Below are 24010 nucleotides of genomic sequence, written 5' to 3'. Positions count from 1 at the left end.
TTATTGAAGAAACTGGTTGTAGGTGATAAGAAGAATAAAATGTTTAGCTCATCTTCTGAAAATGAGTTCTTCAAGATTAGATTTGCAGTTAGATAAATGGGCACGATTTAAGTTGTCTAATGGCATTCATTACCGTAACTTTGACCAACTGGTCATCATCATTCTCTGGGTTTCTCCATAAGAGATTGACATCCACACCAGAAGAAAGACGGTATCCTGCACTTTTCTGCAGTGATGCTTTCACACGATCAACATACACTTCAGTTGAGTAAGAAAATTTATATAGCTTGTCATTATTTAAGCTTGGTCCAGTAGTGTGCCCTGTTCAGGAAGCAAAAACAGTGTTTCAGAATTGACTGACTCACATAATCTGTTATTTTCTCTAAGAAACAGCTTTAGAAAAATGAAAAAATTAGTTGCCAACAAAAAATTTATGGGACTGAACCTGCTACCCTTAACCACAGAGGCTTGTCCCACTGGAGCAGCAGGGGGATTTTCATGATTAAGTTTAAACTAATCCCATATATTTAAGATAAGAACGAACAGAAAATCCTTTGTTCTATCTCTACACTTATATAAATAAAAGAAAATTCTTTACTTCAGATATACTAGAGTTAGAAATTGATCCAAAATTATCTGCAGCTCCAAATACTGTAACTAATCATGCAATTTGTGTGCTTAGCAATTTGAAATGCACTAATGTAATCTGTTGGAGACAACAGAAATTGCTCTCTGCATCTATTTCACATTTATTGGGAATCTTTCCATTGAGTTTTACTTGGGGGAGATAGGAATGTAATGAAGATATTGGGAAAATACTTTTAGATTAAGTAATTAAGCCCTTGTTCTTTAAACTAAAGAATTGTCCCTTTAGCCATGCCTCTGCTGCTAACTGATGTATTTAAGGGATATAAAAGCCAAATTCTAGCATAAATGCAATTTGCATACACAATTTATGGTGCCATTTCCATCTGCATTAACAACTCAGACTGTTCCTTAGGGATTCAGTTGCACTCTTGTTACTGTAAATGAAATCTGTAGTATACAAATGACTTATATTTTTCCTTCATCAAACTGCTTACTACCACACTATTTCCTATCTTCTCTTTCTTTTGCCTCATGCACAGCCACGTGGGGAATGTGTGGCACCAGTGTCACAACTCTACCCAGCCTCAGGCACAGGAATTAAGACCGTGCCCCTAAAATCTTTGTTTAAGGAAAATCAATTTCTTCTTGAATACCCTTCAAATATTTTGTCATGAAGAGTATATATAACATCCCTTTTCACTCCTTTCAAGGGCTTCCCTCTGCTGGTGTGGATGGCTACAAAGGTCTCTTCCAGATATGAAAAACTGGCGAAGTGAGTAGAGGGAAGGAAAAAGAGGAGAGGCTGGCTGAACACAAAGTGCTCTTACATCCACAAAGCAAATACACATACAGTGACCTTAAGTGCTATCTGTAAGCAGCACGGCACTAGCCTCTCAGTCCCAAATGCTGAACCACTGAATCCATTGGGAATTTCTTCACGGAGTTCAGAAAGTACAGAGCAGAAATGATAACAGAGTTAATCTAAGAAAAGCAAAGTGCTGTCCTCAAGGAGATGCATCTCAGTCTTATGACAAGTGCAGGGAAAAAATATAATCTATCGAAATATCTCAAGACAAATTCTTAAGCATGCTGTAATGTAATCAGTGTGTTCAAAGTCCCTTGCAGAGAATCAGCAGCCTATCTTGATTTATGCCATGTCCCTTAGTGTTTTATTTGACTCTACTAAATAAATTACAAATCACTGTATTGGTAATAAAGAAAATCAAAGCCTTATTTCACTCTCAGATTTTAAATCCCAATTAGGTAGGTATAGTGCATAGTGTAGTTCCATCATGGCTGGATGGATATATTCTGCAGTCCTCCAAGGGTCCAAAACCCCCTTTCTTAAGGTTTCGTTTGCTTTCTTCCCCTGTTCATAGCAGTAGATGAAGGTCAGCTTTATAGAACCTTTCCCTGATGAAAATGGTCACCCCACCATGTTTGGTCTGTAAATTGCGTAAATTGGCAAAGCTACATCAAACTAAACTGACTTATGCTTCACGCCTGCTGGAGATGTGGCACAGCAAATTTGGTAACCCAGGGAGAGCAGCCTGTTTGCATGAGGTACAGCTCATTTTTTTTGCAGGGAGGCTGAAGCATTAATGTTGGCATGACAGGGCTTTTCTGGGTTTGCATGTCTTGTGCATCTGCTTCAAAACAAAGTGACCAAGAGGTATAAAACTCTTCCCTCAGTTTACTGTGAATTTCCTAACCCCTTTCCCAGTTCCTCTCACTCCTATCAGTTTTGAAGCTACATTGCCCTTGAGAGCAGAGTGTGCTCAGTGCTTGCCCAGAGGTGGCTGTGCCTTTCTGGAACATCATCCGTGGTTCCTTGCTGTACCTTGGAGCTGGTTGCCCCCTGGTTCAAAATGTCCTTCATTTGCAGCAGAAATGGCAGTGCTGATGATTTAATATCAGCTGAGGTTTTATGAATGCCACCCACTAGGTGCTTTCTAAACACAGAGGGTGATACAGTCCCATCTAAAGACAAGAGGTGGGGGGCAAGCATGTCCAAGAAAAATTATCCAGGTGCTCACAGACATGTGTCTTAGTAGTTAAGGTGGATGTTTGTGGTTTTGCTCCCTTTCTTTTTTTCAGTTAAAAGCATCTTTCACCCACCCACTTCCCACATCTCAACCTATAGATCTTTTTCCCATTTTCAAGTGTTTCTTCCCTCTTCCTCCCTTTTAGCATTTGCTGGTCCCCATGTAGAAAAGAGCTTCTCCCTCCTGAAGGAAATAGGTGAGCAAATGACACAGCAGCTTCTTGCAAATGTCATGGAAGAGATAAATAATCACAAAGTATTTCTGGGAGCTAAAAGAAGATTAAGTTCTGAAAGCTTTCACCATTTCATTTGTGGAAAATACTGCAGGAGCCAGGACAGAAGACGCTTTTGTTTGCAAGACTGGTCTCATTGATGGAAAAGGGTAAGCCAGCAGTGGATCATGATAAGAGAAGCAGCAGAGATAAAGCAGTTCCCAAGGGGTTAGCACTTACCCCAGTGCAAATGGGGAAGCCAAGAGAGACAATTGGATAATGTGGTCAGTTTGAGAGGCAAGGGGGATATTGGTGGCTGAGGGACAGAGACACAGTGTCACTTCCCAGAACCAGTATTCAAAACAGCGTAACTAAATTTTCATACCATCTTTCATGAAGGAAACACCTGTACTATTTAAAAAGTTATATTCCTACACCTTTGATAGAAACTTTTCTTTAAAAACCTGCATTTAGAAGCTCTTTCCTTTGTATTCAGCACAACACTGGAATCCATGACGCCTGTACAGCAATTACCATTTCAGCTGATAGCAAATGTCCCACTGACTGAGAAGGAAGGAGAGATGGACATAAGACTTGCAATTGGCCATGCTCTCTTGGGGTCAGAAGTGCCTGCTTTCAAGGTGGAGTGCATAACACATAGTTTGACTAGTAATGTTAAGTGTCTGTCATTAAGGGTAACATGCCAAGTCTATAATTAAATCATGATACTGTATAATACAGAAGGTTACACTGCATGAGTAGAGACAGCTGTCAAGCCCTGTGCCTTTTATTAATATATATGGCATGCACAGCATGTGTGTCTCTAACTACTTGCTAGCTCTACCTTCATAAATTATATTTGCCACTGTTTCTGATACTGGATAGCTTTAAAAGCAAACCCCATCCGTTTCTTTGAACATACTTTTCAAGTGGAACTCAAGTAAAAAAATTTCATGTGAGCTGATCTAGCTGACTTGAAAAGAATATTCCTTCCATATTTCCAAAACGCAGCATGGCCTGGTGGAAAGGTAGAACACTCATCCTAATCCCAGCTCTGTCACTGAGGCACCAGGGCCTTGGGCCAGTAAATTAGCTCTCAAATCTCTCTGCACAAGAGTGAGAGAAGACCTGGCAGAGCTGAAGGGAGGACTAATTAATGAGAAAATCCTTGCTGGGTATCCTGGTGATGTGAAGTGACAAGGAAATATTACTTCATACCAAGAAGGAGCTTTGCTTAACTGATGTTAAGCAGAAGCTGGGACAAGCAGGTACCAGAAATATGGCACATCAGTATCTAGCCATAATCATTACTTGGCATTACACTCATGGGTAGAGGAACTACCTGCAAACTTCTCTGCTTTACACCTCCTGTCGTAAGCTAGTATGGACGTAGGGAGGAAAGTTACTGCTGTGTTATTACACTGACACAGTGTCCTGGATGCCCTGCAGGGAGCAGAGGGAGGCACCCATGAGAGCAGCTCTACAGCCTTTTTAATAGTTGAACCCAGGATGGCATGCCCCCTCCTTGCTCCTCATCATAATATGGACATACTCGTTAAACCAAAAACTAGGTGTTGGGTCATGTTTTAAGGTTTTTGCTCCTCTAAATTTAATGTCAGGTTGTACACAAAGGGCCACTACTAAAGACATATTTCCTTGCTTCATACACTGCCACTGCTGAAGTGGGCAGTCTCCAGATTTCATACCCTTGACCTTTGTCAGCACACCTGAGTAAACCCCTGCTCCCAGAGCTTGTGCAGACATCCAGGTTTTCATGACTTATTGCAGAGCAAGCTTCCCATGAAATTAACGGGATGCTTGTTACTGACTTTAGAGGTAGCCGATTCAACTGCTCAGAAGCTGAAACCTGGAGAGCCCTGAGCACTTCCTGGCTCTGCTCCACCAAAGCCCTTCTGTGTGTTTAACTTCTGAGTGTGTGAATAGTCTCTTTCTAGTTGGTGCCCCCACAGCATGTCCTGACTAAGCAAGGTCAAGATCCTCAGTCCCCTGGCTCACACTGCTGGCCCTGTGCACCTGAAAACACTCCTCTATCCCCCCCGCTGACATGAATGCCACAAGTGCCTAAACCTTTGTAATTACTAAATGCGTTTGTATTACTCAAGGATGGGTAAGTAAAGATGATAATTTTTGATGCAAAACAGACCTGCATACACATTGTGGTTATGCCTCAGCTGAGCCAAAAGCTGAATCAAGCCCGGTACAGACCTACCTTTAACAGAGGCTGAGTAGGTGGAAATGATGCAAAGGAACAGCACAGTAAGAAGAATCATGCTGGACTCCAGTGAGCTTCTGACTGCAGCATGGAAGTGTGAGAGCCTCCAAGAAGTGTGCTGCTGAGAGTGGAGGGATGCCTTCCAAGAGAGACTCGGGGCTGGCCACACTGTTTATCTAGATGTAGTAAAGGTCAGATTCCAAATTCCACACTCAGGTACTAAGTTCATCAAAGGACTTCCAGTTAATTATTAAGAAGTAAGGTAACTGGTGGTTTCTATCCCATTTATCAATTGCCTCAGTTTTTGTTTTTGAATGCTAAGCCCACGCAGCCACATTTGTGCATGGGGGGAGCGCACCTCCAGTCCTGGCAGGACCAGGAGATCCTGTCATTCCTCCTCTGTTTGAACAAAAGGGCCATCAGGTCTGTTGCTACCAGAGGCCAGATCCTCACCACTGTCTCCATTGTCTTGTATCAACTCTATGATCAACCCCAGAAGCAGATGATTTTTAAAGGTCTTCCTGGAAGCAAAAGTACATAGGATTTATCAGTGCTATCCCTAAAAGCAATTCTACTTTTTATAGAGACTAAAATGCATGTCAGTTCCTGTTGTATTGTATCCTACCAAATAGATTCTCTTTCTTCCAGCAGCCCCAGCACCCATCTTACACTATTGTAGTGGCAGAGGTTAGAGACTGAAAAGGTGAGATAAACCAGTCATTCTGTCCCACCTCAGTGAAGAGAACCTGCTTGCCTGGGTCTGGGAGCAGGGCAAACCAAGCCCTCCTATTCACCCCTATTTTTCCCTTTTCTCACACTCACTTTACCGCCTCCCCTGATAAGCTCCCAGCTGACTAACCCATGTGCTTCCCCATTTCCTCTGAGATTAAATACCTGGCCATGTCACACTAAGCCTCAGGGCCACAGGGCTTGCTAAGGACCTCCTTGTCCCTTAGGTGATGGTGAGGCAGTAGGTCACCTCCCTATGTTCCTTGGCACACCCTGGGTGTCACAGCCTGCATCCTCTTCCGCAGCATACAAAGCCTCCCTTGCTCTGTGAAGAGGGAGGATCTGGTCCTGCTTGTAGAGGAGGCACACCTGTGAGCCATCACCATGCTCCTCCATTCCACTTCCAGAGATTGTTTTAACAAGACTGTGAGCTACAAACACCCCAACTGAATCAGTGCCACCCCCGTCTGTATTTAGCTGCTTCCAACACTCCATTACTGCCACCAGCTCCTCTGTATTAGTAAGGGATTGTAAAATGAGAACAGCCTTCACCTTGAGTGGTACAAGTGCCTCCTTTGTTGCCCTGGGGTAAAAGAAAAGCTGAGCACTGTGGATGTCAGTCATTGCCCAGCAGTGGGAAACAGCAGGTCCATGCCAGTGCATCTTGCTCACACTCATCTCCACACCTTGTGGAAGTCCCCATGGGAGCTCTTCACATGTGGTGTGTGAGTATGCATGCACATGGGAGGGAGAAGATTAGTAGGAAACCATGGGGACTGCTACTGCTTCTCCCCAGTTTGTGGTTATTTATCCTGCTTCCCCAGCATAGGCTGTGACATGCTCCTGAATTCAAGGGACTGGGGCAGAGAACTCCAGCTGAACCTTTTGCTGCATTTGGTAAACAAGAAACTTGCCAGGCTGTTTGCAAAACCAACTCGAGCTAGAGGGAAACTGGAGGTATAGATGCTGCTTTGGAAATGAAATGTTCACACTTCACTCGTGAGGAGGAGTTGGCGTTAGTCTGAAATCTGGGGAGAAGCAATTATCCTCTTCCTATGCTCTTGGGACACAGGAAATTTATTTCTTCCTTGCAATAATGCTGTTAATGAAAGGGACTCTCTTAGACACTAGAATATCAGAGGCCATATCCTGTGCTGAGGTAAATCAGCATATCTTTTTGGACACCACTATAGTAGTGCCAATTACAGAACTAAGGATGTAACCATCATGTAGAGAAATAGTGTACATACATTTCCATGTGCATATACATAAATACACCTATACACATACCCATAATGCATACTAAGTATATTCCTCGAACGTCTTACAAACAGGAGGCTTGGGCTTCATCTCAGTTATGGCTAGATTAAATCAGCAGTGACTTCCCTGAAGTCAAATTACACCAATGAAAGAAGTGTTGTGCCCACCAAAGTCCATTACACACAGAGGTTGCAGAATGAGCCCCTAATGCACACTTCAAGCCATGCTGGCATAGGTACTGGGGTCAAAGTATTACTGTTGCTGCACATTTTCCAGAGTTCAAACTATAAGGCTCATATCTTTATACAACCTAATAAAACTGATGAGAGTTCCTCACATCTTCTGAGTTCAACAAAATGTTTTTGTCTTCTCTTCACAAGCAACATTGTGAAGATCTCAGTTTTCAACTCAAACTTTCAGCTATGTGCACCAAAGTACCCCAGTCCATCTTCACCCTTCACCTGGAGCCTGTGTGCCCCAGCTCCTGCTGTTTTGGTGAGTAAGACGCCACCTGTCCCTGCCACTGGCAGAAGACACCCAGCCAAGCCACTGGCTAAAGGTGAAGTGTTATACTGACTAAGGTATGTGTCACCTGCATCCTAAGCTTCGCATGAGTGCTGCAGTCAGACCTGCCCCACAGAGAGTAATATCAGTATCTACGCCTGGGCCTCCATGGAGAATCTTTTTTCTTTTCTCCATACTCTGCCTCTCGACCTGCAGTGCTATTTCTACAAAATGCTTCAATATGCAGTTTTAGACTATGGGGTATTTTGTTCTGTTGCTAGAGGAAGCTCTCCCTTTGATCGAGCATCTTGAAAAGTCATGTCATGGCTTTTCAAAATAATGAAATTCAGTCAGATATCTCTTTATAGGTATTTGCAACTGCTCAGGGCATCATTTTGCTTTGTCACCAGTTGGCACTTGGCAGACTTCAGCAGAAGTTGCATTACCCCATGTCAGCGTCTGAGGACATTGGGGTCTGGATTAGCTTTGGAAAGTGCAATATGACAAAACCAGATTTATAAATCAAAATGTCTAGACACTTTTTTCATTCTAAGAAAAAGCACATCTGAATATTGAGAATATTTGTTAGATGCCTTTTGGATTTTTTCTAAAAAAGCAAGCAAGCAAGCAAATGGGCTTCTGCTGGTAACTGATCTGCAGCATTTTAATGACCAAAAGAAAATGAAGGATTCTGCATAAGGACAGTGGTGCTTTTGGACTTGTGTGATGCTAGATATTAATAGTAACATGAGTGAGGTTTTAAATAGACACTAGCAAAAGCAAATGCAAATCTAGCTATTTTTAAAGTAATGCAGGGAATAGGAATCACAAAGTAAATCAAATACTGGAGCAAATACTAAATACCAACAGCAGTTAAAGATCAGTGTCTTACTATAGAGACACCATAGTTTTGTGACTGTAACGCAGCCATAGTAAACCTGAAACCAGCACTAAAACTGAAAGGCTGTGTATATCTGGAACCAATGAAACTTGAGATAAACACTGATGCAGATGAAAAGGGTATTATGGTAGCACATACTCGTATGTTTGCTAACTTCATGTGCCTCACTAACCAGGCGCAAACAGATATCTACATATTTAGTCTGCCCAAAATACATTTTTCTCATATAATCCCAGTCTCCAGAGCTCCTGTACCAGGGCAGCATTCTTTCATGAAGTCATCTGAAGGCAAAAGAACATCTCCCTTTGCTGAGTACTGACACCAGAGTTTAAAAAGTGAATTGGCAGTGGCCTTTAAAAATATGAAGCATGAACGCACATACCCCTTTTTAGGAGCCAGAGGGAACACGGCATTGCTGGGGGACCTTTAGAGCTAAAAATCTGCTCTCAGGAATGCCACCACTTAAAAATACTTCACTGGCCCCTGTGTGAACTCGGTAGTGTCATCAAAACCATCAGATAAAAATAAGGTTTTCTTTTCGCTCCTCTTAATCCCGTGGAGCCACCACAGCCAGAAGCAGGGGAGAAGCACAGCGTTCCTCATGACTCTCACTCATCAGGGGCACGAGGAAGGCTGTGGGGCCTGGCACAGGGTGTTTCAAAGCAGTCAGCTCTCCTGTGTACCTACCTGCCTGCAAGGACAGGCCCTGAAAGCCCCTAGAGCCTGACCACCTATGTCCACTGTCACTCACACCGCTGTCATGGCAGGGCAGCGTGGCAGGGCTGGCAGCAGCTGCCTCTGACAGCCAGCCTGTTACAAGCAGCAATCCCTGGCAGCGTTCAAGGCCAGGTTGAACGGGGGTTTGAGCAACCTGGTCTAGTGGAAAGTGTCCCTGCCCGCGGCAGGCGTGTTAGCACTGGGTGATCTTAAGGTCTCTTCCAACTCAAACTACTTTACATGATTCCATGAGGTAAAAATGAGAAGCCCACACAACACATGGCTAATCTGCATTTGTTATGGTTGTACCTTTTTAATTTTATTTGGCTGGAAGCTGTCCCACGTGAAAACAGAACTGGCTCAGCAAACAGCTGTCAGCGCAAACCCAAGGCGCCGAGCAGGACCGGGGCAAGAGCAACTCACTAGCCGCCTGCCTGCCTGCCTGCCTGCCTGCCTGCCTGCCTGCCTGCCTGCCCGCCCGCCCGCCCGCCCGCCCGCCCGAACAGGCAGTGACGGGTCTCGCCACGGCTACCAGCCTCCCATGGGCCCCTGAGTGTCACCGTAGGCAGTGTCCGTGCCTCCCTCAGCGCTGGGGCAGTGTCCATCACCGCCTCCCGTTGCTCGCCGGGATTTGTAGTCGTGGCTGACGGGAAGGTGCGCGTGCGCGGCGATGGGGCGCGGTTGCTTTTCCTATTCTCCTTCTCTGCCTCTGGTTACCTGCCTGTCGGCCCTGTGGGTACGTTGCAGTCGCTTCCCTGTGCCGCCGCGCCTGCTACCCGTTGATGGTTGGGGACGGGCGGGGGGGAAGCGGGACTCGGGCTCGGCTGTTCCTCTGAGAGAAGGAGGGGAAGATGGCGGCTTCCACGCGACCTGGGGAGCGTGATAACATCCCCTCCACACGCCCGGCTGTCGCTGCCGTCTGTGGCGGGGTCACGGCCCCCCCCTTCCCTCTCCCCGGCACTTGGGTTATGTTGAGTTACGAAGTACTCGGGCGCGTGAGCAAAAATAACGCGACTGTTTCTACATATATAACGCGCGTATACATGGATACGTGTGGGTATGTATATATATATAGAGAGAGAGATGTGTGCGTGTCTATATATACACCCACAGCGGTATGTATAGAAGTCGGTCTGTGCAGGGCGTACATGCTGTCGTGGTGCTGATGCACCTGTGCCATGCGAGGCCTTGCCGTTTGGCACCCAAACCCATCCTCACTCCCTGGGCCTTACGGCTTAACACCCCCAGACATGGAAATCGGGGCATGTTAGCTAAAACACTTCTGGCTTTCCGGGGTTTTGTGTGTTTTCCAGCTCTTCTGTTACAGAAAAAGCCAGGGGATTTTTTTTTTGTTTTAATGCATGTTGACTCTGGCTATAGTTCTTTAGTGAAGTAGTTATTTTTGGAAAACTATGTGGTTGGGGAGCTACCAGTATAAAAAATACCAATACTTGCTATTGGGAGGGAGATGGTATAGTTGTAATTGGTTCGAGCACAAAGTTTTGCTGAGTTAACAGTTTGGTGTGTTCATCCCTTTACTTGCTGTGTTTTGTCCACTCGCAGTGGCTGGCCAATGTCTTTGATTTCAGAAGAAATAAAAAATAATTCTGAAGGGGTATAGCTTGATCACAATTCTTCCCCCTCCCCCAAATGGCTTTAGTATCTTTGTATTTCTCTAACATGCTGCCACAGTTATATCACAAGAAGCCTCTGTTTGTGTAGTTGAGATAGTTGTAGGCATAATAGTACTGTTGTTGTTTTTTCTTTTACATTTAATCCACTACGTTTCCCTACTTTTATGCAGTTGTGATTCACAAAGATTTTAATTGAAAACTTTTAAATAGGTGCAGATGTAGCAGGCAGAGTTTTAGATGTGATCTGAATATGGGTTATAATCCCTTTAGTATTTTATATGTTGCAGTTTACAGACACTAACCTAGTTTAAAAAAAAACCAGAAAAAGGCTATATCTTATTATTTTTTCTTTATTCAGGTTTATGGTACGTATAGAGGGATATTTGTTCTAGTTGAACTTCTTGTTAATAAAACTTGTGCTATTATTTTGGTTATTACAGAATCGACAAAGGAAAAGCTTGCTTTTAATGAAATATTTATCACTCGTTGAGAAATCAGTCAATAAACCTGTTCAGAACCTAATGTCATCAGAAACACCAATAGAAAGCCCAAAGGTGCCAACAGAAAATACTATGTCCCCTAAAGTTCCTGATGTGGAAGAAAAGATCAAGTCCAGTGGCAGTCCAGTAGAGAGACACGAGACAGGCTCAAACAAGGAAGAATGCCTTGAGCTCCTGTCCAAGAGGCAAAGGAAGAAGCTGTTGAAGCAGAAACAGTGGGAAGAACAGAAAGATCTACGGAGGTATGGTTTGCAAAATAGCTTTCCTAGGGTCATGTGTGGTTTGTAGTGCTAATAATAATGATGTGTCAGTAGAATTTGAGTGTAGATCGCTTTAGCAGACCAAGGCAGTTGAACCAGTTTTCTCCCACGCCACAGGTTTAAAGCAGTAGTCACAGGCTACTCCATCTGCATATGAAGAACTTATAAAGGTAAGCATCTTTTCTTCGTACTAGAGGTGTTCCTCAACTTGAAGAGGATATCAGGAGGGATTTAAACTTGCATGGTTTTGGTTCGTCAGAAGGGAGGAATAACTTGTGGCCCTGTTCCTTTCTGAATGCCCCTCTTTCCCTGGTGCTGTCAGACTTGGTGAATCTACAGAGACAGTGAATAAAACCAGATTTCTTCTGACACATGAAGTGCTGTGCTGTAAGTTATGTTGACTTACAATCTATTAAAATAGTTTTGGGAGATGCTGAGTTTCTAGTTTATCATGTTGAGAAAAAACATACCTGCAAATGGGCTGAGGTGGTTTATTCTTGTCCTGCTGAATGCAAAGTGCTCTTTCCCAAGAGAGTGGTTGTTGCTGTCTCTGAAATTTGATCTCCCAACTGCCTGCTCCCATCAGGGGAACAGGGGGAAGAAACAATTGCTTCAGAAGCCTTTGGAAGACTGTTCAGTGAAACAGGAGGTAAATTGCCTTCCACATTGTGATGCTGCAGTTTTGGCAATCTTTTTGGTTGTTTCTGTTATGAGACCTGACTGAAAGTACCCTTAAATCCATGAGACCCTCACTGTTGACTGAATTTATGTCAAATGGCTGTAGGTATATACAGAACTTCACAAAGACAGGGTATGTGTTTCGTGCTGCGACCAGTCTAACACAAATGCAAGCAACAGGGTAAGTTTAAACCACCACAGTTGTGGGACAACCACCTTGATCATCGAAATGTGCATTTATGCGTGTGACACGTTCCTCATCAGATTTGGCTGTAGTTTTTGAAGATTGACGTGTTTGCTTATTTAGGCAGAAACGAAAAGAAAAACGCCAGAAGAGAAAACAAGAACGTCAGTCAAAGTTGGACTCCAATAATGAAGGGAATGATAGAAAGCGTGTGCGAAGGGAAGTTGTTCCTAGTACACTTCGCCTCATTGTGGACTGCAGCTTTGATGACCTGATGGTACTAAAGGTAAAAGAAATTCACCCGTCACATACAAGTGTTGAAAGATTCTTCAGTGACAGCATTGGTGCAATTGTGTTAGAGCACAAAACCTGGAGAGCAGCTTGCGGAGGATTGTTAGCATGTTTCAGATTCTGATGACTCCCAGACCTGTTTATGTCAGTTGCTGAATTTTTTAGGCTTCGAAATGTACCTTTGTGTAAGCTATGCTAATATGCAGCATCCTGTAAGAGTGCAGCCTTTGATTTCTGAGGTGGCTTTTTCCCCTCCCTGTTACCCTGAGCCCTTCTGCTGCTCTCAGGGGCTTCACTGCCCTGCAACCCTGCTTGAATTCAAGCATTTGCAAAGCCCATCTGGCTACTTGTTGAGTGTCCTGCAGCACATGTGTAGTACTAACAGGGGCTCGTGCCACTCAACTCAGAATTTTGGGGAAGCTCCAGTTGGCGTTTTGGAACTTGGTTCCCTGAGGAGCCCTTCAGCAATACCCTTAAGGAGACCAGAAGTCCCCCTTGATAGTCACAAAGAGGCTGACTGGGCATTTTCTACTGATCTTCATCATTTTAACATATGTTTTGTCAGGCAGAGCCCCTCTTAGGCCTGATAGAAAAACTAGCACTTCTGCAGGTGGTCAGGAAGGGTGAAGTGTTGTAAGTGAAGATGGCTGTGGCCTTTAGCAGTGGGGTAAATTACATTCTTTCTCTAGTATCTATCACTACAATATTGCAGGTATAGAAACTTGCAATATTGTAGTGATGAAGTCTAGTTTATTTGGAATCCTTTGGAGATATCAAAACGTTCTGAAAGCATTACGTGAATCAAAGCAATATAATGATGGGTCATGTTAAAATGGGAATCTGTTACATTTACAAAACACTGCTTAGGGGCACTGAAAATAAAACTGTGTATGTTCTTTACAAAACCCATAATTGACTAAGTTAAGTTGTCTGCATTTTAAATAGTTATAATTAACTGTTGTCCAAATTATCAGGTTAAAATGCCAGTGTCAGCCACTAAATTATCTGCATTGTTCTGTGTTCTTCAGGTTAATTATGTAGGTTTACTTTTGTTAAATATAATCTATTATTAACTTTATATTATTGGTGAGAGATGACTATTGATTGTTACAGTGATAAATCTGCTTGATCCTTCAGGTTAATTTTGAGTATGTTGTTACATATAATTAAATCGCAGTGATGTTTGTTCGTTTTGTTTGTAAATCAACTACATGCATAAAGGTGTCTTAAGTACACTTTGTAGATGTGTGTGGTTTCTTGTCAGCATAATCTCTTCACAATGGCTGTTTTTTCTCTCAGGTTCTGATGTCTACACACTCTTAGAAGCCTCTTTTGCCAGTTAAAAGCTTCCTTTTTCTCTCTAGCTTCTGACTGGCTCATGGTAAAGCATTTTGTGGTGGTCTGTCTGAAAGGCTATGTAAAAACAAATTGTGTTGTATACAGGATGTTAAGAAGCTTCACAAGCAAATTCAGAGATGTTACGCAGAAAACCGCAAAGCATTTCATCCTGTGCAGGTATGTTTAAACAAACTGAGCTATTGCCCTGTAGAAAGCACATGAGAAAGGCAGCTGTGTCCTAAGTGGTGAGAGCTGTAGTAGAAAAAAGATATTGAAGCTGCCTCTTTTTAATAAGAAAATTACTTCTATTTTAGGAGATTAGTTTTCAACCCACATGTTATAAAAATCCCTGTGTATATTAAAAAGTATGTGCATGCAGATGAAGAATGTCAGATACTGGATGCCACTAAGATTCTGTTGATGCTCAGTTTTATGTGGGATGGATTAAAAAAAAAAAAAGACTGGTTTTTCTTTTAAATGTGTCAACAATTACGTGAATATCATCTTAGTACCATTTTCAGCTAAAATAATGAAGAGTTTTAGCTAATATTTAAGGGTAGGGTAAGTCTTGTGAAGGAACTACTGGCATGTTAACATTTCAGTATTTTGTACCTCTGTTCTTTTCAAAGTTTTACTTGACCAGCCATGGGGGACAGTTGAAGAGCAACATGAATGAAAGTAACAAAGGATGGGTGAACTGGAAGGTGAATAATTGACTATTTCTGGAGAAAGAGAGAAAGAAGCGTTAATTATAATTGCTAACTAGGTTGATAGACTAAGCAAGACTACTTGATTTAGGCTGCTCTCACAGTTGTCTGTCTTGACAGTGCCCTTTTTTTCTTGGCAAAGTAAGACACTGAAGCCCAAAGAAGTTGCGAATGCTCCGTCCCTGGCAGTGTTCAAGGCCAGGTTGGACACAGCCTTGGGTGACATGGTCTTAGGGTGAGGTGTCCCTGCCCATGACGGGGGGTTGGAACTGGATGATCTTAAGGTCTTTTCCAATCCAAATCATTCTCTGGTTCTATGATGTGATTCTCTGTATGCACCTTTATTTCCATTATATTTCCCCTTAACACTGAAGTGTTCTTTAGAGCAATAGCTTGTCTTATGGGCAAACTCATGTTGGCTTTCCTTGCGACTCCCTGTTAAACCAGTAACCAGTATTCCAACAACTTCAAATGAAGATGACTTTGCATAAATAAAAGCAGTTCTACTTTTAGTATGTCTTACATGATAGCTGCTTTGCAAAAACATAGCATAAATTACTGTTATCAAACAAGTAATGTTAATTAAGCATTAACTTCTGGTTTCACCTTTTTTAGAAAGGTGGACTTGAAAATTATTTGTCCCTAAGATAAATATGGTAACATTTGAAGGGAGTCACAAGAACTTAAAGATTTGTGTAGTTCTTTTGGGGTTTTGTAAAATTTCCTGGTGAGTTTTACAGTCAGTGCTGCAGGGACTGTGGATTATTTATGCGGAAATTAGTCTGCACTGTGCTACATACCTAAACATGAATGATGGATGTGAAATGACTGCATGCTTTTGGATTTCTATTTGCTAGTTCCATCCTGGATCTGTAAAGCTTGCCCGGGAATTCATCACTTAAATGTAACTTCTTTTTACTACCTTTTTTTGAGGATATTCAAATTAGAGCAGAGCACTATACTGAGCTAATAAAGAAAGAAGACCTAGTATATCTTACATCAGACTCCCCAGATGTTCTCAGTGAGCTTGATGAGAAGAAAGCCTATGTCATTGGAGGACTGGTGGATCACAACCACCACAAGGTAAACTGTGGGCCTCTTTCTTTACAGCTGTTTTTTGGGGGACGGGACGGGACACGGGAGGGGGGGGTGTTTGGGGTTGTTTGGTTTTTTTTGCGCTTATTTGACATGAACATTGTTCATGTGTAAACTATCAACAATCAACAACAAGAAAGCATCTTCAAAAAAGGCTTGAAAAGTAATTTTGGAGAAATGGGAGAAAAAACCTTGTAGTGATAGAAGCAGCTTCTGTTCCAGAGCGCAGACATGCGGAGCTTTGTAGGGTTTTATCCATTTTAAATATAGGAATGGAATTAATAACACTGCTCAGCTTACTGAGGGCTGTATTTTCAGACAGAAGGGTTTGGTTTCTGTTCATGCACTTGTGTGTGTGCATGCACTTGTATGTGCATGTGCCCAAATATAGTTGAAGAGCAGCACTTGGATCTTGGATGTCCATTTTTAATAAGTTTGCTTGTCAGGAGGACTTAGCTAAGTAACATACATGCCTCGGGGATCTGATTCCGTACCTGTACGTGGGATAGTGCTGTGTGGACCTGGAATGTCATTGAGGATGCAGCTGGGAAGTTAAAGCACTGTTGCTGCTTTTTTTCAGACACTCCTATGTAATTTCTGGTGACATGTTTAATATTTCAATGTGATGCTAAAAAAAGGAATGGATCTTAAACCATACCAAATGATACTTCAACAGTTAATCCACAGTTAAAGGCTAGGAGCAAGTTGAAGCAGATCCTTTATGTAGTCATTATGGTATGAAGTGTTCACATAGTTTTCAAGGGGCTTTTTTGCCTGTCTTCGGCACAGGAGTTGCCAACCTTAAAAAAGGAAACAAAATTTCCTTATCCTTTACTCTTCCTCTGAAAAAATATCCAGTTACTGCAATATGAGTAACTTTGTACTTAAGCATAAATTTACCTTTAGAACCGGTTATAGCTGATGCATTCTGAAGCTGCAGCTGCTTGAACAAGTTTTACTTACAATTTTTCTGGCTATACATCACAATGTGACATATGTTCAAAGCAGTAAGTTTTCCAGAGGTAGCCCTTGAAGCAAATACTGTGTAACCAGGTTAAGTTACTTTTCATAAATACCTTCTAAAGCAAGGTCATGGCAGCACTGGCAAAACTCTTTCCAGAAAAATGGTACTTGTAGTAATCTGTATGGGCTGATCTGAAATGGTGATTCTCAGTCCAGTTCTTTTGGTGTCTTTCTCACAGGGAATTACTTACAAAAAGGCTGTAGAGCAGGGCATTGATCATGCACAGCTCCCCCTTGGAAACTTTGTCAAGATGAAGAGTCGGAAAGTGTTAGCTGTCAATCATGGTAAGTTTTAGATCACAATATAATGATGTTGTTATGGAATATACCTGGGATATTCAGAATTTGAACCCTCAAAATGTACACTGTAGCGCAGATGCCTAAATCTTATTTTATTGTGTTCATATTTCTTGAATCTACTTGCCTTTGGGATACAGAAACTGTCCTGGCCTTCAACTGTTTCAGATATGGTTAACGTAAAGGATGATGTCTTAGCCACTGTGCTTGCAAGTGTGCTTGCTATTCTGTTGACTAGTCCCATGAATAATTTTGGTATTCTTACCATCCTGGTCTTGTTGCCAGCCTTAATGTCTAAAATGTTGGAAACTATCTCATGTTTTTTTATCACAGGAGAGGATAAATGTGATGTTTTCACCTCTTTGGAAACCTTCGTTCAGCAGTAACTGCTTAGGTACTTGTAGACTTGCCTCATCTCAGCAGTACTCCCATCTGCTGAGCTTTCATAACTATTTTTATCTGGTTTCCTGGTTCTGATTTAAAACCACATTTTAAACTGATTTAAAAGCATACAATTGCTTAACCAAGTCTTGAATCCCTCGCCTTTTAAACTTTCAGTTTTATCATTAGATTAGCTTTCAGCATCATTTAACATAAATACATGCAAAATGGAGCCTACTCAAACCTTTATGGAGATTTTTGTCATGGTGTCCAAGTCTTTATTTTGCCCCACTTTGGATTTTCTTATTTTGTCTTACCTTGCTTTATTTCAAGTTCATTTTATTATGTAACACGTTACTTGATGATAACTTTTTCTTAAAATGCCATTGATTGATGAGGTATGTATGTGCATGACAATAAAGATTATTTAAACATGAAGGAGAATATAGTGGAACATTGGAATTAAAAATTATCAAACCTCATGTATTTGTAAGAATTTACATGTTTCTAAAACCTGATCTTTAAATGTTGCTTTATATAGAGCAGAATAGGATTTTAAGTGTTATTCATCAAGAGTTATGATAGCTGTAGCTTTCTCCTGGAGTTTTTCTGCAAGAATCTTATACTGACCTCTAGTGTCAACAATTCTTGAGGTTGGGTTGTAGATGTTTGAGCACTGGGTATAATTTGAGTTAATTACACTGAGGCTTTCATTTATCTGCTTTATGGTCTTTTGCATGGTTTTTGTCCCGGAGATCTAGGCACCTGTTTTCACTGCAATTCAGTTGGCAAGGTTTCATTTTGAATGAGCTTGTCTACCCTTGCCTTTCTAAAACATTTCAAATTACAGATGAAAGGCTCTTAATGCACAGACCCTTTTTAGATTATATATTATATTATGGCTATAAATATTATAGTGTTTTGCTCAAGATTTTGGGGCAGGAAAATGAACCCAAGTCCACCACCACCGAAAGCAGAGGTACCTTTTACTGTTGTAATTAAGGCTCTGGTGTATATTTGTAATCCTAATAGTTTACAACCTAAATCTAAAAGGACAGCTTTCAAGGGAGTGAGGCATGAGTGAGGTGGACAGAATCAAGCTGCTTCTCAAGTCCCATGTTACAAATTTTGTCTAGGTGAGAAGGATATTTGCACTGAGGTTTTTGCATTTTGCTGCTTTTGTAACTGTGTAAATTGCCCTTTCTCTTCTGATTTGGTTATTCTGGCCTCTGGGTTCCCACCTTCAGTGCAGAAGTTGAAGCTAGTACAGAGTACAGTGCAGGGCTCACCACATGAGACTATGGGACCTTCCAGGTCCCTATGGATTACTTCTGGTAGGTATGAAGTTGGAAAGTCTTGCAGAAGAAGAAACTGTCTCTGAGCTGCTGTGCCTATGAGGCACTTTAATTAAATGGACCCTCTGGTGGTGGGAGATTGACAGTCATTAACAGGTGAATTCACTTGTTGCTTTTTACTTACTGATTTATAATCCTTCTATCTTGGGATCAAGTCTTCATGTATTCCCACAGAAAATTCAGTGCCTGCATTGCCATGTTAAAATGGGATGAGGGACATTGTGTGTGTGTGTGTGAAATATTTGATGCTAGAAAACTGATGCACGGTAAGATGAAACATTTTCTTTTTTAACTTGATCTGGAATTCTAAGACTTAGACTGAGATCTGTGTAAAACACTGTACTGCAAAACAACTGCAAGTGCAGCTGAGAGCGCTTTTCTCCTGTTCAGGTTTGTATCCCAAGGCGACTACTTTGTAGTATATGTTCCCATATTGCATCATTCACCTCTAGAATGATGTCCGCCAACTGTTCCCACTACCTTTTTCTGTCCTTGCAAAAGACTTTTGTTGCTGTTGCAGCCCATCATAGAAGCCTCCATTCTCGTGTGGAAGCTGCTCTCTTTTGACCAATTCTGGTTTTACTATGCAGATAAAGGAAGTTCTAGAGCAAGGGCAAAGAAACATGCTCCTTATACTCCACTTGTCTCTTAAGCCACAAATGCTTTCTGTGTGAGGGGATAAGAATATAGTCTTTTGAGAGCTCATACCTTCACAGTAAGTTTCAAGTGAATAACCTGTGTAGTAAAATGGCCAACTCTTCAATCTCCACGTCTCAGAGAGCAGCTGGCTGTCCAGTAAACCTGGTTTCAGGAAACCTCTAGTAAATAAGCCACTTTTCTGTAACTTGACTCTCATGAGTGCAAGATCCATGCTGCTTCTCCCTTTCTACACACTGCCTAACCTCTGTAACTTTTTTCCCTTCTTAGCTCCTTTGATCCTTTCTCATATGCTGTCACTTAGCCTCAAGAATGCTTGTGCTGGGTGTATTTGTTGAAGTCAGCGTTCTCCAGTGGTGTTTAGCCCTGTTTCTACAGCCTCAAGCTTGAAGAGCCACCCCTCTGTTGCAGATTTGTCATCCAAGTCTGTCTGACTTACCATCTGTACATAGGGCCACCTCCTGCCTTTCCTGCTGCTGCTGAGCCATAGGGTTTGAATACTCTCAATCTGTGTTGAGAGGGTTGTTTTTTTAGGTAGCCTAAGATTTTTCTAAGTAAGAATTTGCTGATGAATTTTGTATATAATGCAGTTTGGATCTATTGTCAATCAGGGAAAGTTTTGGCAGCTGAAACAGAAGGGGAGTGGACTGTATGGATAGCGTAATAGAAACAGCAAGAAAGGGTCACAGACTAAGAGACCAGTAAGGATTTTTGCTATAAGCTCAGCTAGAAATGAAGGAGAAAGCTGATTTATGGCAGGTTTTAGAAAGACTTCCAGCTGTCCATATGTTAGCAAGGAGACAAAGTCATTGCTAAAGTACATCCACAGCAGTATTCCTGTCAAGCATCAGAAAGCATTAGGCACTGGTAAGCCCTGAAGTACTCGGGGTGGCGGGAGGAGCAATTCTCTCTGACCCTGAGAGAAAAGAACTGCTATAGTAACTCTCTTAAAACCAGAGACTCAAAGTGTGCTTTGACTTTAGACTGCAGCAGTAGCAGAATTGTTTTGTATGCTTCTGCCTGTACTTCATCAGCTTTACTCTGAAGATGTCACAACCAAGTGCACATAAACCACTGTAAAGATGGATCTGAGGATGTGTTCCTGTCAGAATTTCACTTATGTCCCTGTAAAAGAGCTGATGGTCTTTCTTGATGTTGCAGTGTTTGAGATCATCCTTGCATACCTGGAGAAGAGAGACTGGAAGGAGGCGTTTTTCAGTGTCTTGCCACAGCGGAAAGGAGCTGTTCCTTTGGAAGAAGCCATTGATTCATCCAAACATACTCTGTCTGGAAAAGAAGATGAAGACAATGACTCGGAGAACAACTAGGCTTCAGAATGAGATGATGGGAAAGATGAGACACTCAGTTCATGAGATAGAACCGGGACGTGAAGTAGTTACACTCTGAAGACTATCTCCTGCCCTCGTGAATTGTCTCAATGCTCTGTAGTTCCATAGTTGCCCCAGAGCTGTTTCAGGACACGAAGGGTGAAGATAAACTTCAATATGAATAGCTTTAAAAAAAGATTATAATAAATTAATGTCAAATGCAGGATTTGTTTCCCAAGGAAGCTATTTAAATTTTATTTTTTTTTAATATTTGTTTTATACATTCCAGGTTGGGTGTATTACCCAAGAGCATTAGTAGTTACTATTTTAATGTATTCATTCTCCTCTATTTCTGCTCTAAGTTTTCTTCAAAGAAAGCATTGCTGTGATCCCAAAACCTGCACCACTACTGCCTGTGGCAAAGTGTGCATGAGCACTCAAACAAGCATTACGGTTCTCCTGAGCATCTCAACAGACAAGCAACTGAACTGCCTTTGTCAGCAGAGCCATGCTCGTTCATGTGCCAGCTGTCAGGGGTGTCAGTGGATGAAATACAAGTGAGGTTAAGCCAATGCTGTGTACTTCAGCTAGAGTGGGATGAATGCCTGCATAAGTGCAAATCATGTGCCTTGGTTGGCACATGGTGCACATTGAGTGCACAATCACTTTTGATTACTTCTTGATTCTCTTGGCAAAATTATCACACAGCCCCAGAACAGTACCTGGAGCTGTGAACTCTTTCTTACAAGTCACTGACTCAGTTTCAGTGTACCTGTTTTATCATCTTATATGTATTGTATTGTTTGACAGCTATTTTTCCTTAAAAAAAACCCAACAAAGTCATAGACTCTCTTGGCTGGATGTTCTGATTTAACTTATTTCTAACTAATTCAAGTGCTTTTCTAAAATACTGAAATGGACACCTTAAATGTGTGGATTTACTTTGCCTCTGTGAACCTGCACAATCCCTTTGGGCTCTAGGGACTAGCCAGGCATCTGGAGGTTTTGAACAAGTTCAGCTTTCACTTAGGATGGCTGAAGAGTGTAAGAGCACATCGTTGTAACTGTCCATCTTTGCTGGGCTGGAATCAGTGGGATGATCCAAGTATTACTTGGTTTGTATCCATGCTCATTTCTCCCTCTGTTACAGTTTTCAAATGGAGACCAGAAAGTGGGATGCCTACAGGTCCCTGTGGTCTGTAAAGGGTTGGCAACCAACTGGATATGATTTTATCCACTTAGTGCACTTCTCTCTATACTTTTTAAATAGCGGTAGAAAAGTTTTGTCTGGTTAAAGTATAGGTTGTGGTTTGTTGCTCAAGTCATATGGGTTTTTTGCTAAGCATTATGAAAATGTGATTGCTTTTGGTCCAGAAACTAGATCAGCTTTTTCATAAAAGCATTGCTGTTTTTATTTCTGTAACAAAAAGTGCAGCATAAGTGTACCCACCATCTATTACAGATTCTCTGATATAAATGTGTAAAGCAGTGAAATTACAAGGAGTTACATTTTTACAACTGAGATGCTGCATGTTAATTCACATAGCACCTATTAAACCTAAGATTCTTCAGACTCTTAAGATCAGTGGCAGATGGGGTCAGGGAAGGTGACAGATGACACTTGCACAAGTTAAGTTTAGGATTGGGCAACATTTGTGTTGGGGAATGGCAAAGTTCATGCTGGAACAATAGGTTACTGTATCTGAGACACTTCCCAACATAAGTAACTTTAATTCTGATCCTGAGATTCACACGTTGAACATAACCTTGCTCTACCTTTGCTGCTAGGATGGGTGAAGTGACCTTGAGGGAGCTTTGATTTCAGAAATCTAGCAAATAGGAATAGATGCTTTGGGAACGGAAATGATCGAGTAGATGAAATTGATTGTAGCTATTGTTGCAAATTACCACCCTTTTTGCTCAAATGTATTTTCTCAATAACCTATCAGCTTCATGGAGGAGCCATGCTGTTGAAAGGCTATGTTAACATGGTTGCTTTCATTTTGATTCTGTTCAGTAGTGAGCCTCAGACATAATTAAGTTTGTCAGGCTCAGCTAATGCAGGCTGATGCTGAGAGACGGCTGATGCTGAGAGACAGGGGGATTGGACTAGATGATCTTTCGAGGTCCCTTCCAATCTCTAGCATACTGTGATACTGTGACAGCTGATAAGAAACACTGAGGACAGAGGTTTATATACAATTGAGGCAACCTGATTATGACCCAAAAGCATTTGGTTGCAGCATGGTTTAGTTGAATTGCTTGAGGACTAAATACAATGAGCATAAAACTATTTTAACAGGGAGTCTGAAGAGATATCTTTATTATCTACATACTACCTATTACTATATGTGAAGGTGAGTGAGAGATGCTTCAGTGGCTCTGAAGGGGGTGGAGGTCCATGGAAAAGGGGCTATCTATTGTTTGGGCGTGGCTGTTGCGCAAGAGAGACTTCTGATAAGGTGGGAAGGTCTGTTGTTTCCACTGCATGCTTGCGGTTGTTTTTCTTCTCTGGGAGCAGTGTGTCTGCTTGCACTGGACCTCTTTTTCTCAGTGCTGAGAGGAGACATTCTTTCTCCCTTTCTGGAAAACATTTTGAAAAAGAAAGCTGTTACCAGGCTAGGCTTAGGATTATGCTGGACTGGTTTGGCTCTGTTCCATATGCAGCTAAGAGCACAGAAGCATATCTACTCTGTAGCAAAGAAGCCTCCCTGGACAACTCTGAACAGCAGAGACTGTAGCTTTGGAAGTTTCTTCTTCTTTACTCTGTAGACTATTCTTCACCCACTCCTCCAGTAGAATTATAAGCAACAGTAAATGCTTGTAGTATTAGATCTGGCAGGATGATAACATACTCTAGGACTGAGTTGTGTTGCCTCTGTGCGCTTCAGAAGGGACACAGAGCTGATAGTGGTGTTTCTTGGGAGTGCCAGTACTGTCGGGTTGCCCTAGCTCGGTAGAGGATGCCAAAGCAGGCATTGGTAGCTGAAAAAGTATGAGAGCCTTATTTATTCTGCAAAGAGGGATGGAGGGATGTTAGATGAAGGTGAATCCCAAAGGTCATTGGCATCATGCTTTCCACTTCTTTATGACT

The 24010-nt window shown here is 42.0% G+C and overlaps 2 protein-coding genes across 4 annotated transcripts in view; one reads left to right on the top strand and one right to left on the bottom strand.

Annotated features, from left to right (window-relative positions):
• MTTP (microsomal triglyceride transfer protein) overlaps positions 1–5224 on the bottom strand; it is a 28256-nt gene extending 23032 nt beyond the window's left edge. Inside the window, exons 1-2 of the mRNA XM_057417924.1 lie at positions 5075–5224; positions 134–321 (exon numbers count right to left, since the gene is read on the bottom strand). Of these exons, the coding sequence (XP_057273907.1) occupies positions 134–321; positions 5075–5135 (249 nt within the window). The 5' untranslated portion in view covers positions 5136–5224. The remainder of the gene's footprint in view (positions 1–133; positions 322–5074) is intronic.
• Positions 1–21117, top strand: part of TRMT10A (tRNA methyltransferase 10A) — a 288696-nt gene extending 267579 nt beyond the window's left edge. Inside the window, exons 2-8 of one of the 3 annotated variants that reach the window (XM_057417938.1) lie at positions 11263–11564; positions 12568–12730; positions 14179–14250; positions 14703–14777; positions 15714–15863; positions 17078–17183; positions 20750–21117. In XM_057417938.1, the coding sequence (XP_057273921.1) occupies positions 11290–11564; positions 12568–12730; positions 14179–14250; positions 14703–14777; positions 15714–15863; positions 17078–17183; positions 20750–20916 (1008 nt within the window). In that variant the 5' untranslated portion in view covers positions 11263–11289 and the 3' untranslated portion in view covers positions 20917–21117. Of the gene's footprint in view, positions 1–11262; positions 11565–12567; positions 12731–14178; positions 14251–14702; positions 14778–15713; positions 15864–17077; positions 17184–19248; positions 20509–20749 lie in introns of those variants that run through there. The other 2 variants (XM_057417940.1, XM_057417939.1) reach the window with 2 other exon arrangements.
• Positions 21118–24010: the final 2893 nt, after the last annotated feature.

The sequence above is a fragment of the Pezoporus wallicus genome, unplaced genomic scaffold, assembly GCF_028554395.1.
Source record: "Pezoporus wallicus isolate ANWC-B61680 ecotype Strahan unplaced genomic scaffold, APGP_CSIRO_Pwel_v1 contig_6999, whole genome shotgun sequence".
Taxonomy (NCBI): domain Eukaryota; kingdom Metazoa; phylum Chordata; class Aves; order Psittaciformes; family Psittacidae; genus Pezoporus; species Pezoporus wallicus.
This window is presented reverse-complemented; position numbering and strand designations above follow the sequence as displayed.